Consider the following 15,948-nt stretch of genomic DNA (forward strand, 5'->3'; position numbering starts at 1 on the left):
TTGCAATGAGAGTATTCTTAATGTTTTCTAGCATTAGTCAGTGGCCATAGGAAATATATTTTCAGATGGTTTTTTTTATGAAGTAAATCAATTTCCTCTAGAGATTCATTACTTCATTCTGAGAGCAGGCAAAAAGCAACAAATCTGTGTGTGGCGAAGGCGTTACAGAATTCTGCTTGGTTGAATTTTACCTTCAATCTATTTGACCCTCAGACTAGGATATGACAGCTGTTCAAAAGAGTAGCAGGGCAACAATTTGGATTAAAGATTTCATACACAAATTTATATTTTACATGATGCATACTACCTTTTATTTGTTCTAACTAAATATCTGATTATTTCCCATTGGCCATAACCCACAGATAATGTTTCCCAATGAGAATGAAACAGAAATATATTCGCATGCAACAATTAAACTTTCCAAAACCCAATATTAGGTTGGGGTGGGGGTTTGGGGCTCCGCCAAGATCTTTATACCTTTAAGGTCCTTAAGTTCTCATATTTCCCCTCCGTGAGGCTTGGGAATATATAGCAGCATTTCTGTAGTAGACTGCTATTTTGGGGATGAAATGGACTTCCAGAAATGGAAGAAGCAGCCAGGGAGACGAGAGGGAGGTCCTTAAATCACTTGGTTTCCTGCAGTCCTGGACTTAATCTCTCCGTCGAGCTCCATTCATTAGTTCTCTCAGTCCCTCATCAAATATTTGTACAGTTCCCACTATGTTCCAGGTGATATTCTGAGTACCAGAAACACAGCTGTACAGAAGACAGACCCTCTTAGAGTTTACAGTCATTCTAGTGTCAAGTAAATGAGAAAATTTTGAAGGATGATTTCAGGTTGGTGAGAATCCTGAAAGCAATTATGATGAAGTGGTGGAGAGGGTGTTGGGGACATCCTCACTTCAGAAAGGACTATGGTGCAGCAGAGGCCCTTGTCAAGGCAAGGAGTCCAGCACGTGGAGGTCTGGGAGAAGGGCACTCCTCAAAGTAGGAAACAGCTAGTGCAAAATCGCAAAGGAGAAAACAGTTTGTAAATTCCAAAATAACACAGATGAAGCCAACAGCCTCACCTTCCTCAGCCTCCCAAGTAGCTGGGATTACAGGTGTGCGCCACCATGCCCAATTAATTTTTGTTTTTTGCTTTTTGTGTGTTTTTGGTAGAGATGGGGTTTCACCATGTTGGCCAGGCTGGTCTCAAACGCCTGGCTTCAAGTGATCCGCCACCTCAAACTGTAATTGTTAATTGAAACATTCAACCATATTAATAGTTAACTGGCAAAGTAATGCTTATCACAAAGGATAACCTTTTTTGTCTATCAAATTAGCAATGATTAAGTAATGAGTATTCTCATTGCCACACACTCCTTGTGTAAGAGGAGCAAATGTTTCTATGAAACATCAAGAACCCGAAAAGGAACCTTGCCCTCTGAATATATGCTAAGCAAATGATTAGGGAAGTAAAGATAGTTGAGAGAAGATAACTATTGCACTTCGACTACTGATAGCTAAAACTACAAATAATCTGGATATCCAATGAAGGCAACAAAGCTATCAGATTATGGACCATCCATTTGATAGACTTAGTGACTACTTATAGATTGTATTTCATGTAATAGTAATGTGGGCAAATATGCTAAGTTTTAAAAAGGGTGTTAAACTCCATGTATTATATGGTCTCAGTTATATCCATAGAAAGGTAATAAAATATAAATAATTATCTTTAAGTTGTGAGGTTATTGGTGACATTTTTCTGCCTTACATGTTTTAGAAATTTCCACATTCTCTTAAACCATTATTGCTTTTGTAATAAAAAGAAGTTTCTCCTAATTTATTTTATAAAATGTCTTAAATATAATTGACTCCCAAGGGGATTACTATACCACCTTCCTAACAACCTCCCTGTGTAGCCTTTTACCTCCTCCCAATCTGCTGCACAATGGTGCCCTATCAATGTGTTTCTTTATGTCTAAAGTTCTTCCAACCTGTTGCCTCCAATATCTCCTATATACCTACTCCCAGTGGTAAAGTCCAAATATTTCAGTCATGGGTTTAAGACCATCTGTCATATGAGATTGTTTCCTGAACAACTTTCTCTTTGCACTCTTCTTCTCTGGCTAGATTTCTGCCTTTTCTTACTTTGTAATTTTCTCAGTATCTAGCATAATATTAACCACATGGTTAGCACTTTTTAAAAATCTAAAAGTAGGCGTGAGAACACAAATATTTCCCCTGTGTTTTTGAATTTGAGAGAGGACATGGGTCCAGTTTTAGGAAAGACAAGAATTCAAAAGCAATCAAGTATAGTGTGGAAGGCAGGACTACAGAATAGCATCTGATGATAAAAAGTGTTGAAACAGATGGCCGCTGTCCACAGCCTTGAAAGCAAATGAGAAGCTGCAGTCTGTCCCTGGCTAAGCAGGGTAAGTGACGTAACATGGCTGAGGAGGGAAAATGCAGTGTTAGCCAGGGAAGGATTAACTACATGAACCAAAGGAGGAGTGGGTCCCCACACATGCTGTAAAACATGCCGTACCCTTTCACTAAAGAAGCCTAAGGAATCTCATTCTCAGGAAGTGTAGATTGACAGGAAAACCAATGAACACTGTAGAATGGTATCATTGTCACCCTTCCCAGACCCGGAAGCAGAAACCAAATGACACTTGGGATCACTTCCAGGTCAAATGTTCTAAGAAAAACAAGCTTCATCAACTTCACCCTGTAGGTAAATTAATCTCTCAACTGGTTGAACACAGCTTTAGAGAAGTCAACAGCCTCCTATGAGTCTAGAGTCAGGTGTTACAGGCTCAACTGGTTTAACAGCTGCAAATTTTGAGAGACTGCTGTGCTAATGTTTGAGGCTCAGATTTAAGGTATAGGTAGGATTTACGTACTTTAAGCAGCCAAGCCTTCTTCAGAAGAAACCTGAGCGGCATGTGGTAAGACAAGCATGTTTTTGTTTTGAATGATTAATGCTCATTTTAAATAGTATCTCCTATTCCTGTAACTCCTCCTCTCCTTAGAATTTAAACACCCCGCCCCCCCACACACACACACTTTGGTTGTAAAATGAATGTTATCACATCAAAAAATTATCCCTTTCCTCTGTCTTCCCACATACATTTTTTCATGAGTACTCCATTTTATGAATTATTGCAACTATGGTGATTCATTCATGTATTTTATTTTAGTAAAAGAGGAACAATTTTTCCCTTCCAGCCCAATCTGCATTCTTCCCCGCCTGCTACGCTCCCTATGCCGTACACGCTAAGCCAACCTCACTACACTCCCAGAGCCTCATGTCAAAGGCGAAAAGATTTTCTTTTGACAAGTAAGCTGGAGGAAATCTCTGATTTTATAATTGCATGGTATTTACACTTAGAAGTCCTTCAATTACTACTTGGGGAATGTACTATATTAAAAATGCTCAACGAAATCCCGACTTGCTAAAATGGGATTAAGTAGCAGCTGTGATCATTTTAAAAAGTTAACACCAGCATTATATCACTCCCCAACCCCCGCACACACCTAAAACCCTAGAATTTGAAAAATATACATTTCGGATGAATAAGTTTTTTGTTTTATCTGTACTCATCAAGTGATAAAACTAAGAAAATGTATTTTGAGATTCTATCCCATATACTGGACAGAGGCTTTCTACATATAAACATCTTGTGACATAGGAAGTCCTGTTTTACACATGAGAAAATGGGGGTTCCATACAACCAGGTACTTTGTTGTGGTTTCAAAGCTGTGACAGTGCAGGAATTTAGTCCCAGGTCTTTTTCCACCAGATGGCATTCCTGTTGTAAAATAATTCCAGAGACTCCCTAAAAACCTATTTTGCATTTACTGGGGAAAAGTTATCGGATAAAGAGAGGAAAAAGTATGACTTTTAAATGGTGGTTAGCACTGATTTTCCTAATGGTTTGCACATTAACTGGTATCATAACCAAAATGTGGTGCAAAGCTCCCTGAACTTTTCCAGTGAGAAACATTCTTTCAAGTGGGGGCCAGTGGAGGGGCTGTGGGCTGGACGGGGCTCCTGGCCTCTGTGGTTATACAACTTCAGTTTGACATTGTGTACTTTGTCCTTAGTGTCAATTGTCATTTCTAATTTATAACTCCTCTCTATCCCTTCCATTTGCAGATTCTAATAGGGCTTCAGATAAGCAATTCATAGAATTGCTACCAACAAAGCTACCATTTTCTGAGAACCCGCTTTATGCTAAGCACTAGGCTTGTCATAATATATTTAATCTTTTTAATCCTAACTCTATGAATTAGATATTATACCTATATAATGAGTAAATTGAGGCTGAAATACTTTGCCTAAGGTTTCACCCCAGGTAGATGGTGGAGGCAGTGTTCATAGTGGACTCAGACTGTAAGCCAACCCACCACCTGCCCCTTCTCCCCAGGTACTGAGAGAGTCACTTGCCCCTTAGTATTGCTGTCAGGTAAGAAGGAGGAACTGACTGGGTGTCATCTCTGACTATCAGAGTTAACAAGCTTTAGAGCATGCATTTTGGACAGCAAGTTCACCAATTTTGCCCACCTTCTGGGTCAAAGGAAAAAATAAATAAAATCCGTTTGTAAAATGTAAAAGTCTATACAAATATTCCCTTTATCATTTTTTGGACAGGTAAAGTGATAGGTTAATAGTGAATTGATAAGAAGTTAATAAACAGTTAATGATAAGGCTCACATTTTAATCCATTTCAGAAGCAAGTGAGCAGAGGGAGTAGAGTTTAGCTAGAAGGGAGTTAGGGCTGACTGTTAAGCCAATAGCTCCCCTCCCCTCCTCCAGCTCCTCCCCACCTGCTTCCCCGCAACAGGAAGAACTCTCTGCAGAAGGTCTCTTCACCTTGTTGAGGCCTGGGAATGTGCAGATGTGCAGGTAAGCTGTGGACTGGACAAAGAACAGATTCTCAAGGATAACAGCACAAAGTTTGAAAATTTTATTCGAAAATAAGTACAGTCTATTGATCCGTGATGCATGCTGTACACGAATTTGGTGTTTTCATATACAAAAAAATTGGCTTCTGCTGCAAAATTATATAAACAGGTTTAAAAAACTCCTTCATCATTAACTAGTACAAACATAATTTATCAAAAATGTCATTAAAAAAATGGCTCAATATCTTTTCTTTTATTGCAAATAAGAAAGGCAAGAGAGGGAAAATATAAATCGTGCTAAACCAGTTTTAACAACTGGTAATTAAATATTTTGTTGCATTTGCAAACTCTTCTTCAACACTTAGGGCATCTTTAAAAATGCCATAAAAAAACTGCAAGAAAATCTAATTAATATGGAAGGCATTAAAAGTTTTTTGTTTTGTTTTAGTGGGGACAATAAGTCAAAGGAAGTTCACGGGGAACTAAGAATGTGTCTTCTTCCTCCAGAATTCAACCCTTGGAAGATGGGGAATGACTATGCACTTTTCTGTTTGGATGCTCCTCCACCCAGGCTTATCCACTGATTCTTGTCCCTCCTTAAATTCCAGCTGCCATTCTACTTGTAATTCTTGGTCATCATCACCCCCACTCTCTGGCCAATTTTGTCACTAACCTAAATTTCCAAATTGGCTTGCTTTCTTGGCACTATGCATGCTGACACATTTTCTAGATGACAGACTAAAATAATCTGCAAAATTAAATTTGTAAAACATCCAATAGGCTTTTCAGGACGTGACATCCCTGCTCCATGGGCTTCTGGCGGTAGTCTGTGTGCCAAATGAAAGCTAGGCCCTGTCTGTTGGAACAGCAGCTGCAGAACAGCACTGTTCCTTCAAGCAGGCAAAGCGGGCCCAGGAGAAAGCAGGTGGAAAGGCAAGAGTCAGAGACTTCAACTCAATGTGTTTTTGTTTAGGAGGAAAATTATTATTCCAAATAAAAATTTGTGTTCACCCATATTAAATATGAGAAATATAAAAACCAAAACTCCGGTCCATGTTCATACAACTCTTAAAACTGTATTTGTGTCCTGCAATCTGTGGCATATACATTTGGCTTTGTGGTTTTTCAGGGTTTCTCCAATTATTCTGAGGCCTGCCATCCCATTTTTTAAAATATTTTTTCTATACCAAAAAAGGTGCTTTCATTTTTAATGAAAATGAAACATTTTAAGAAATGTTTGCCTCTAGGGAAAGAATAGATGAAAGTAGAAGAGTTTTTCATAAAATCTAAACACAATTTTTGAAAATTCCAACATTCAGAAGTTTGGAATTTGGTGTCTTGAATAAAAGCATTCCTAGACTTGGTCACTTCCTAGCAAAATGTCATTTCTTCTCACAAATGTGCCAGTGTGGAGTGAGGGGGGACCATTACTGGCCTGAAATCAAGGACTCAGAACACCAGACTAGAAGCCAGAAATGGAGGCTCAAGTCCTAGGTTCAATAGAACTTAGAGTGTGATTTTTTTTAAAAAATAGGTCACTTTCTCTATACACAAAATTAGAATAATTGCAAAAATTAAATAATTGGGGAATGTTTTTAAACATAAAGCATTATATAAATCTATGTTACATGTGCAAATTGCTCCTGGAAGGCAGTGAGGGGCAGACAGCCACCCACAGCCTCTCCCTCAGAGAGCTGCAATTCCAGCTGGAGAGAGACCAGCCTCCCTGACGTGCTCACCGCCATCACTGCAGTGGGCCTGACCGGAGAGAGAGGGCTGGAGAGGAAGTCGCCTCTTAGGGAAAGTCTCCCGGAGACTGTGGAATTGGAGGATGTTCTGAATTTCGGTAAAATTCTGATCAGCTAGAGAAAATTCGAGAAGGCCTTCTAGGCAAAGGAGGAGGAAGGGGGCAGGCAAGAGCAGAGACAGAGGAGTGCTAGGGGCAGGTGCCGTAGCCACCAGGCCAACCTGGGAATTCACACAGCGGGACAGCAAGGGGAGGCTGGAGGATAGGGCAGGGAGGTGGGCTGGGAGTGACATGCTGGTGGGAAAGCATGGGCTTCAGCTCCTGAACCGGTGGAGTCCCCGGGAGGTGTTTCAGCAGGAGCAGGATGACAGAAGAGCGGCATCATGGGAAGGATGGTTCACGCGTGGGCTGTGCAAAGGACATTGTGGAGGGAGGAAGCCACTAGGGAGCTGTCCCTCCAAAGACATAAAATGCAGGATAATAACCAAGGACAGGATGGTCCTGCCAGGGAGGAAAGCATTAAGAAGTGGATCAATTCCCTGCTACTGTTGCTTTTTTAAGTTCTCTCTCTCCTGTGGAAAGCTGAGATGACTTCAAAACTTTGGAATACTGGAGAATCCCTTTGTTCATTGAAGTGAGTTTTCAAGCTCTGTAAAATAAAATTCAGTCTTTGGAAACTAACTTCTGGCTGGGGATGTGTATGGAAAATACAAGCAGATGGAAAGTTCTCCAAGAATATGTCTCCCTTCCTCAGTGAGGTGTCAGTCTCACTTTGCCTGCAGCACCTCTCAGGAGAGCCACTCCAGGGTCAGTGACTCTACAGGGTCCCCAGACGAGGCATAGCCCTGCCCTTGGGCTGTGGATGACTTAACAAAGCCATCTGTAGACAGTGGCTATTTCCTTCTTGCCCTTTCCTCTAGTTTGCTGTCTTCATGCCTTTTCTTGGCAGTTCAAACATTCAGAGAGGGCATTTATTGCCCTTTTTTTGAGATGGAGTCTTGCTCTGTTGCCAGGCTAGAGTGCAGTGGCCCGAACTCGGCTCACTGCAACCTCCATCACCCCGGTTCAAGCAATTCTCCTGCCTCAGCCTGCCGTGTAGCTGGGATTACAGGCGTGTGCCACCATGCCTAGCTCATTTTTGTATTTTTAGTAGACATGGGGTTTTGCCATGTTGGCTGGGCTGGTCTCGAACTCCTGACCTCTCGTGATCCACCCACTTCAGCCTCCCAAAGTGCTGGGATTATAGGCGGGAGCCACCACACCGGGACTATTGCCTTTTTAAAAGATCTTCCCAAGCCCTCTACTCTGAAGTGCCCTGGCCTGCTATTGACATCATGGCTTATTCCCTTAATAATCTGATTCCAGGTGACCTCAGGGATAAAGGATGATACAGTTACATTCCATGAACTCCGCAAGTCAGCATGAGGCACAACCTGGCCTGCAACGCCATGAGACAGGAGGCACCTAAAGAACTCTTGGCAGCTTCTCTATGCTACCCGAGAGGCACGTGAGCCTCTCTTTGCAGTTTCTCCTTAGTGGCCGGTGACAGTAACTGGTGTTTAGATGAAGGTGACCGTCGTTGGACTGGCATGTGGTACCTGACATTCTTCCAGAACCTTGTCTTTGCAGACTGTGGTCCCTGTGTAAAGTCCCCTGACCAGCGGATAGCCCCATGTTTCTGCTTAATGAATTTAATCGATTCTGGCATTTTCTCATAGTCTTGGATTTTCTCCAGCTCAAGCAGGACAACTTTAATTCCATCGTGAACAAGAGCATTATACATGGCTATTTGCTCTTCAGATGAACCACCCAGCCAGCTGAAGCCTGATATTTCTCTGACTAAAATGATAATCAGTCTTCTGCTTTTCTTTACGTTTTCATTAATGACCTCAACAATGTCTGAAAAACAGGAAACACAATAGAGTAAGTAAAATTCTATTTATCATCATTCTCTCCTGAACCAAAGCCACACAAGGCTTTTCACCACCGTATGGCTCCTAACGCCTTTTTCTTGCCTTACCTAAAATTAAAGGAGTTTCCCATGTTTTTAATTAATTAATTTCAAGAGACAGGCTCTTGTTCTGTTGCTCACACTGGAGTGCAGTGGCGTGATCTTGGATCACTGCAGCCTCAAACTCCTCGGATCAAGCGACCCTCTCACCCTGGCCTCCCAGGGTTGTGCTGAGATAACAGGCGTGAGCCACTGCAAGCCTCCCATTTTATAGACTAACTCAAAAATTGGCCCTCAAAAGACAAATATTTCATTTAGAACTCAGAAAACTTTGTTGGAATTTTAAAAACTTATTATTCAATCATTTGATCTCTACCACTCCTGTTTTATTGTATCAGTTGTAAAGCAATTGTTGGGTTTAACTAGTCATTAAGTTTTTCAAAACTAAATGAAAATCACTTAATTATTGCTCTGACAAAATATGAGAGAAGTAAATACTTTGCATTTAATAAATGCAAAAATCATCATACACTTCTGAAGAGGTTCTTAAAATTGTGAAACATATACCCCTATGCCACGATCTTCTAGAAAGATGGAATCCACATTTTACTAAGTATTTTTACAACAATAAGCCTTTACTTTGTTCTATCACACACATACCTTCCCCAACGTAGTCATCCCTTCCATAAATAAACAGCTTATATCCACACTGTTTTTCCAAGACCTCAGGCAAGACTTTAAACACAAAAATATCACAGTCAGAGGTAGACCCTTCCCCAGTGGTCTTTGGATACAGTATATATGCATCATAGGTCTTTCCATCTGAAGCTAAAGGAAAAACATAATGTATTTAGAACCACAAGGCAAAAATAAGAGATTTGATAAAGTCAGTATCACAAACATTCATTACACAATGAACTATTCATCTTTTTTTGTACAATGGCATGACTGAAGCAGCAATACCAAAAATATAATCCCTTTAAAAAGTGTTCATCTCTTACAAGGTTTCTATTTCTTGTGTTTTACTGCAAATTTGTTCTTCTATTTGGAGGCTGCCTCATATATTCTTAGTAGAGAGCCATCCTTAAAGTCTCCCTGTTCTCATCTTCTTCCCCAAAGGTCTCAGCCCTGAATTCTATCCATTCATTTTGTTTTAGATATTGTGGTATTCCTTTTTTTTTTTTTTTGCAAAGTTTAAACAAAGGAGCGAGAGAGAACCTCCCTGATGCACGAAGATCTAGTCATTTCATTTCTTTCATTAAGGTATGATCTATGTCTGTCCTATTCATCACAGAGCAAGGCCTCCCAATGGCTTGTGCATAACTGAATTTATAAACAGATGCTCTAAATACCTGTTTATTCTACCAATATGAATGTTGACTCAAGAACTTAGAAAACAATGATATTCAGCCTAATGAGTTATAAAACTATAATTCTGTGTAAGAATAACCAGTATTCTTGTATATGCCACTTTTCATTTTAGAAACCCTCTTAGTAAAAACCCTCTTAGTCATCTTTCTACATCTCCTTACTATCCCTTATCTCCAACAAGAAATACTGCATGGAATACAAAATTATACCTTTTACTGGGAGAAAATCATAGCAGGAATCCCTGTACCAAAGCACAATGTCAATCTTGAAGATTTTGTAGATGAAAAGAGAACACACAATTATGACTGTCAATGTGACACATATACCAATCATGTGCTTCTGGAAATTAGTGACTATAGCAAAAAAAAAGGGGAGAAAAAATATTAGAACCAAAAAAATAAAAACTTTGAGCACAGCAAATTAAATATCTTCATCTCAGAGAGCCCATATTTGGGAATGGCCTGCATTCAGACAGTATTAACTCATTCATTATTATCACTTTGTAATGGATACTAATGTACAAAGCAATCTAGTATGGATTATATAAAACTAAGGTGCATTCTATGAAGTTTCTACCTAAATAGCATAATATACAATAACATGGAAAAAAAATACCAAAGACCATAGGATGGAGCATTCCACAGTAAAACAGGGAAAAGTTAAAATCACTCAAAAGCCTACAAAAGTTCCCTGAGGTCAGAAAGTCCATTGGGTAAAGCTAAAGACTGGTGGAAAGGGACAAAGGTAGAGGCTTAGGGAAGTTTCACATTTCCACATTCTCCTGGCCTCCTTCTCTACCTAGTTATCCAACAATTAAAGAGGAAGTTGGAGAGCAGACGCAGTAGGTGATGGGGAGGGGGCTAAAGAAGAAGAAAGAGGGAAGAAAAAGAAAGTACCTTCTAAATATCAGGAACCATATAAGCATCCAGAAAAGGGAATCTAAAAGCTTTATTTACTTTTCCAATTTAGATGATTTGGATATAAAACAGAAATCAAGTTATACCATTTTCCAGACAAATATCCAGTTGGCCCAAATGATAGTTCACATTTACGGTCTTAAGTACTGTCGCTTCATACAAGATCATGATGTCTGCAGTAATAATCCTCCAGATTTATTTTTCTTATTTAAGACCACCATGACTATACTTGTCCTTTACAGTTCCCTATGACTTTTACAGGTGTCCACAAAAACACACCCATACAAACACTGACTCTCACTTGCACAAATACTGCTGAGATTTTGATTGAAATTTTTTGGAATCCATAGATTCATTTGGGGAAGAACTGACATCTTTATAATATCAAGTCTTTCAATCTATGAACATTGTATATCCCTCCATTTAGTTCTTCTCTAATTTATCTGAATATTTTTTAGTTTGTATTACAGAGATCTTGAACAGCTTTTGCTAGATTTATTCTTAAGTATTTCATGATTTTTGATGCTACTGTAAATGTTATCTTTTAAATGTAATTTCTATTTATATGCTGCTAGTATTTAAACATATGCAGAAGTTAATTTATAGAGTCTTTCAGATATTCTTCCATGCACGCAACTATAATATCCTATGTTTAATTAAACCACAAATTACCTTAAAATGTTTCACAAATACTTTCAATATTATGTTTTATTATACCAAGTCATGAAACCCAGTGACTTCTGATGTCCTCTTTGAAAGTGGATATTTAGTCTTACCCTATGCACCATCAGTGTAGTCATTTACTTCAAAATAGTCATTGTATATTCAAAATACACAATGTACCAGATCTAACTTGCCATTAGCTGTGGAAATAGAATGATTACTAAGATAAATGGTTGCCACCATCACAGAATTTACAGTTAAGTATAGAAAACTAAGTACCATGGATCCTGTGACATATGGTGCTACAGAAGTACATACAGAGGCCCTAACCTCCTCTCTTTGGGCTGAGAGCTGGGTTAAGAGCAGGCAGCAGGACAGAAAAGCGTCCAAGAAGAGAGAGTTAAGCAGAAGAGTAAAAGAGAAATAGAAGTTACCCAGATAATGAGGAAGTGAAGAGTGTGCTAAGTAGAGGAAATGGCATTTCAAACTTCAAGGTCATGGAATCTTACTAAATCAAACAAAATTGCATTTCAATTAGTTTGTTGTTTACCTGGATATATTAACTGGATATATGCTGCATCTATACCATGTGTATTCTTGGCGAAACAGGTAAATGGATGTTTATAAAATCTACTTTCAATTTCTGATATATTAAGCACTGTGATGAGGGTACTCCTTCTTTTGTTTGCAGGATTTTCCACACTATTCGAGAGAGAGTAAATAAACTTGTGTAAGTAAATTGCATCAACTACAAATAAGACCTGTATACCCTGTGTATTTCCTTATTTGTGACAAAATTGCAGCCAAAATAATCACCCTGCCCAATCACAGTCACAACATTCAGACTGCTGGCAACACTAATCTGAGATTTTATAACCCCAAGACCACTGTCAGTAACAGGCTCAGTAGCAGAAAAAGCAAAAATAATTACCGCTTCCAAGAAGAAAAATGTAGACAAATGCATTGCGTTCCCCATGGGGCACAGAGGAGACACTAAACAAGAGGAGATTGGGGCAGATGACAAAGTGCTTTGCAGGTGTTGTGAAGGAGAGGTCATGGGAAGCCAGGAGATCCTTGTCCCATAGATGAGCAGTAGGAAACCGGTAGAGGCTTTTGAGAGCAGCGGATTGCCTGATTCTTGAGCTCATTAATGAGTCTCTTCTAAGCTACTTGAGGAATATGAAGAATAATGAAAGATAATTGCTTTGTTGAAATGTTGCAACATGTATAACGTAAGAGAAAGGCTTCTAAGTGGTCTGCAATTTGCACCGCGATGGCATGTATTTTTTACCTTAAATGTACAAGATCTTATAAATTCTACTTAGCTTACAAAAAAAAAAAAAAGGCAGCAAAGGGTTAGGAGCAACTAACACTTGCTTTTAAACTAAACCAACAAGGTTACATAAAATGCCACGTAGGATTTAACATCAAAATGTGAATAACTCTTAGCATACACACCTGTAATAGTCTTCCCCTAGCACTGGGTCATCTTCATCAATTACTGACCCATTCCACTTCCAGTAAGCAATGTCACTCAACTGGCCAGTGACATTACAGATCAATTGTATCTGGGATCCTGCAAAGAATGTATTTTTAATCTTAATATTAATTGACATTTTCTGATCTATCTAGATTAATAAATGGCTATTGAATTAAAATTTTAAATATAGAAATGCAAAAAGAAAAAGGAAAATTACCCTAAACCCACCACCCAGAGAAAACCACTATTAGTAACCTTATGTATCTCATTCCTTATCTTCTCTATGAACATGTGCAGTTTTTGAAATGGGGTCTTTTTGCCTACTATTTTATAATTACTGTGGATTGGGAATTTGGGCCCACGTGATTTGTCTTCCAAAATAGACTCTGTCGTGGCTGCTTAGCACTCCCTAATACATATACCCTATGATTAACTTTTTTTTATTGTTGAACACAATTTCCTAATTTTTCGTTATTAATATTTTAATGAACATCCTTATTTGTACACATCCTGAAGTATTAAAATCTGGAAGTAAGATTGAATTAAAGAAGCATATTTTAAAAGCTAACCCCCTCTCTTTAGTGAGGGTGTATCAGTCTACACTCTCTCCAATAGTGTGTGTGAGCACAATTTTCCCCAAAACCTCCAGATAACAATTGTTTTGGTTAGACATTGCCTTTCGAGAGAAGAAAATGTCACTTAAGTTTTCATCTACATTTCTTGAATTTACGGTGAATCAACATGCTTTTTTTCATTAGCTTGGTGCTCACTGGCCTTGCTTTTTAAAAACTGTTATCCCTCTATCCATTATTTAATTCCGTTTTTTAAAACGAGACAGAGTCTCGCTCTGTCACTCAGGCTGGAAGTGCAGTGGCACAATCTCGGCTCACTGTAACCTTGTCCTCCTGGGTTCAAGCAACTCTCATGACTCAGCCTCTTGAGCAGCTGGAACTACAGGCGTGCACAACCACACCCAGCTAATTTTTGTATATTTAGTAGAGACGATGTTTCAACATCTTGGCCAGGCTGGTCTCAAACACCTGGCCTCAAGTGATCTGTCCACCTTGGCCTACCAAAGTGCTGGAATTACAGGCCTGAGCCACCACGCCTGGCTGGATGCATGCTTTAAATTTCCGTTTTTCTGAGATTAATATTCAGGGTTTTGGTTTTTTTAGTCTTTTCCGCTCTTATAAATTCCACATATTTTCAAAGTTTTTCTAAGATATTTTATGGACACTTCTAAGACATTTACTGGTGCAAATGGCATTTGTTTTTGTATTATGTTTTCTAGCTGGTTATTGCTAAACAAGTCTTATATTTTAGAACATTAATTCTAAATGTTAATTTGTTATCTGACTAATTTAGATAGAATTAATTCTAGTTTTTCCCAGGAATTTTCTTAGGATTTGTATGATCAGGAAACAATAAAAATGTCTTTTTTCCCTTGTGGTAAGCATACCTTGTTTTTTTCCTTCAATTGCATTAGTAGGTACTTCTAGACTGTGTTCACTAACAGTGGTTACATGGGCATCTTTGTCTTGCTCTTGGCTTTAGTGGGAAGGTCTATAGTATTTCACCATTAAGAATATTAGTGACTATTGGCTTGCATTGATGTTATTTATTAAGTTAAGGAAATATCTCTCAATTCCTATTTTTCTAAGTCATTTTAGGAGTAATGATATTGGATCTTATTGCCTGTTTAACACCCTTCAAGATAATCCTATGACAGGGTACTATATGCTTCTGATCCACTGTCAATATAATACATTAAAATAATTATTTCCTAATTTGAAGCTTTTTTTTTAGATTGACAGATCAATGCAGCCTAGGCATCAGAGCTCTCAATTACACACTTCTAGGGCAGGCATTTTCAATAGGGGCTGTGGCGGCCAGCAGGGCAAAAACTGGTTCTTGGGGAAGAGGCAAGAAAACCTTAGATATTACATGGTTTGTGGTACTCCAAAAGGCCACAGTATGTCAGCAGATATAAAAGATAACTGTGGTACTGAAATTTAAAGACAGGAAAGAGAATTAGGTGGAAGAAGACTTTTTAGACTCTAAAGGGGAACAATTTAAAACAAAAAAGATGGTTGAGAAACATTGTTCTAGAGCCTATTGGTCCATATTTAATTTTGAGTTATGACATTTTTGTTTCTATCTAAGAATGTCTTTCTACCACCTTCCACCGTAAATAACAAGTACAGAATTGGCCAAGTACAGAATTCACAGATCACAAGCATATACTTTCTAACCTCTGTATGGTTCTTGACTGCTGTCATGCAGTTACTATTACAGAAGACAATTCCAAGGCCAGCCTATTTTGGGTCCTCTGATACAAAGAACCACTTTTTCTCTCTGGATCAGTGGTTTCCAATAGAACTGTCAGTGATGATGGAAATGTTCTATATTCATGCTTGTCTGTACAGTAGTCACTTGTCACTTGTGGCTATTATGCCCTTGAAATATGGCTAACGTGACAGAGGAACTAATTTTTAATTTAACTAAATGAATCAATTGACTTAATTTAATTTTACATGTCCATAACTCCGTGTGGCTAGTAACTACTGCACTGAACAGTGCAGAGCTAGATGCTTGTGGGGTTCTTTCTTTACTCTTGAATAAAAAATGTGCACTAACTTGGAAAAGTACTTTTCTAGAATGAGTACCATCTTTGGGGCCTTACTCTTCTGACTCAAAGCTTGGATCTGGTCATAAAAAATCCAGTCCTGAGGCCGGGCACGGTGGCTCACACTTGTAATCCCAGCACTTTGGGAGGCTGAGGCGGGCGGATCATGAGGTCAGGAGATCGAGACCACAGTGAAACCCCGTCTCTACTAAAAATACAAAAAATTAGCCGGGCGTGGTGGCGGGTGCCTGTAGTCCCAGCTACTCGGAGAGGCTGAGGCAGGAGAATGGCGTGAAC

The 15,948-nt window shown here is 39.0% G+C and overlaps 1 protein-coding gene and 1 long non-coding RNA gene across 5 annotated transcripts in view; one reads left to right on the forward strand and one right to left on the reverse strand.

Moving 5' to 3' along the window:
- The first annotated feature begins 2,721 nt into the window (after window positions 1-2,721).
- LOC131381363 (uncharacterized) lies at window positions 2,722-12,311 on the forward strand. Its single transcript, XR_009210060.1, has 3 exons — window positions 2,722-2,936; window positions 4,808-4,897; window positions 12,237-12,311. It is a non-coding gene; the product is annotated as an uncharacterized LOC131381363 (long non-coding RNA).
- The window catches only part of IL1R1 (interleukin 1 receptor type 1), a 74,135-nt gene continuing 63,149 nt past the window's right edge, over window positions 4,963-15,948 (reverse strand). For all 4 annotated transcript variants that reach the window (XM_032177348.2, XM_032177349.2, XM_032177347.2 and 1 more), the window contains 5 exons: window positions 13,004-13,121; window positions 12,096-12,247; window positions 10,175-10,318; window positions 9,255-9,422; window positions 4,963-8,542 (listed from right to left, as the gene is read on the reverse strand). In XM_032177348.2, coding sequence (XP_032033239.1) covers window positions 8,136-8,542; window positions 9,255-9,422; window positions 10,175-10,318; window positions 12,096-12,247; window positions 13,004-13,121 — 989 coding nt within the window. In that variant the 3' untranslated portion in view covers window positions 4,963-8,135. The remainder of the gene's footprint in view (window positions 8,543-9,254; window positions 9,423-10,174; window positions 10,319-12,095; window positions 12,248-13,003; window positions 13,122-15,948) is intronic.

Source organism: Hylobates moloch, unplaced genomic scaffold (genome assembly GCF_009828535.3).
Source record: "Hylobates moloch isolate HMO894 unplaced genomic scaffold, HMol_V3 SCAFFOLD_15, whole genome shotgun sequence".
In the NCBI taxonomy this organism is placed as follows: Eukaryota; Metazoa; Chordata; class Mammalia; order Primates; family Hylobatidae; genus Hylobates; species Hylobates moloch.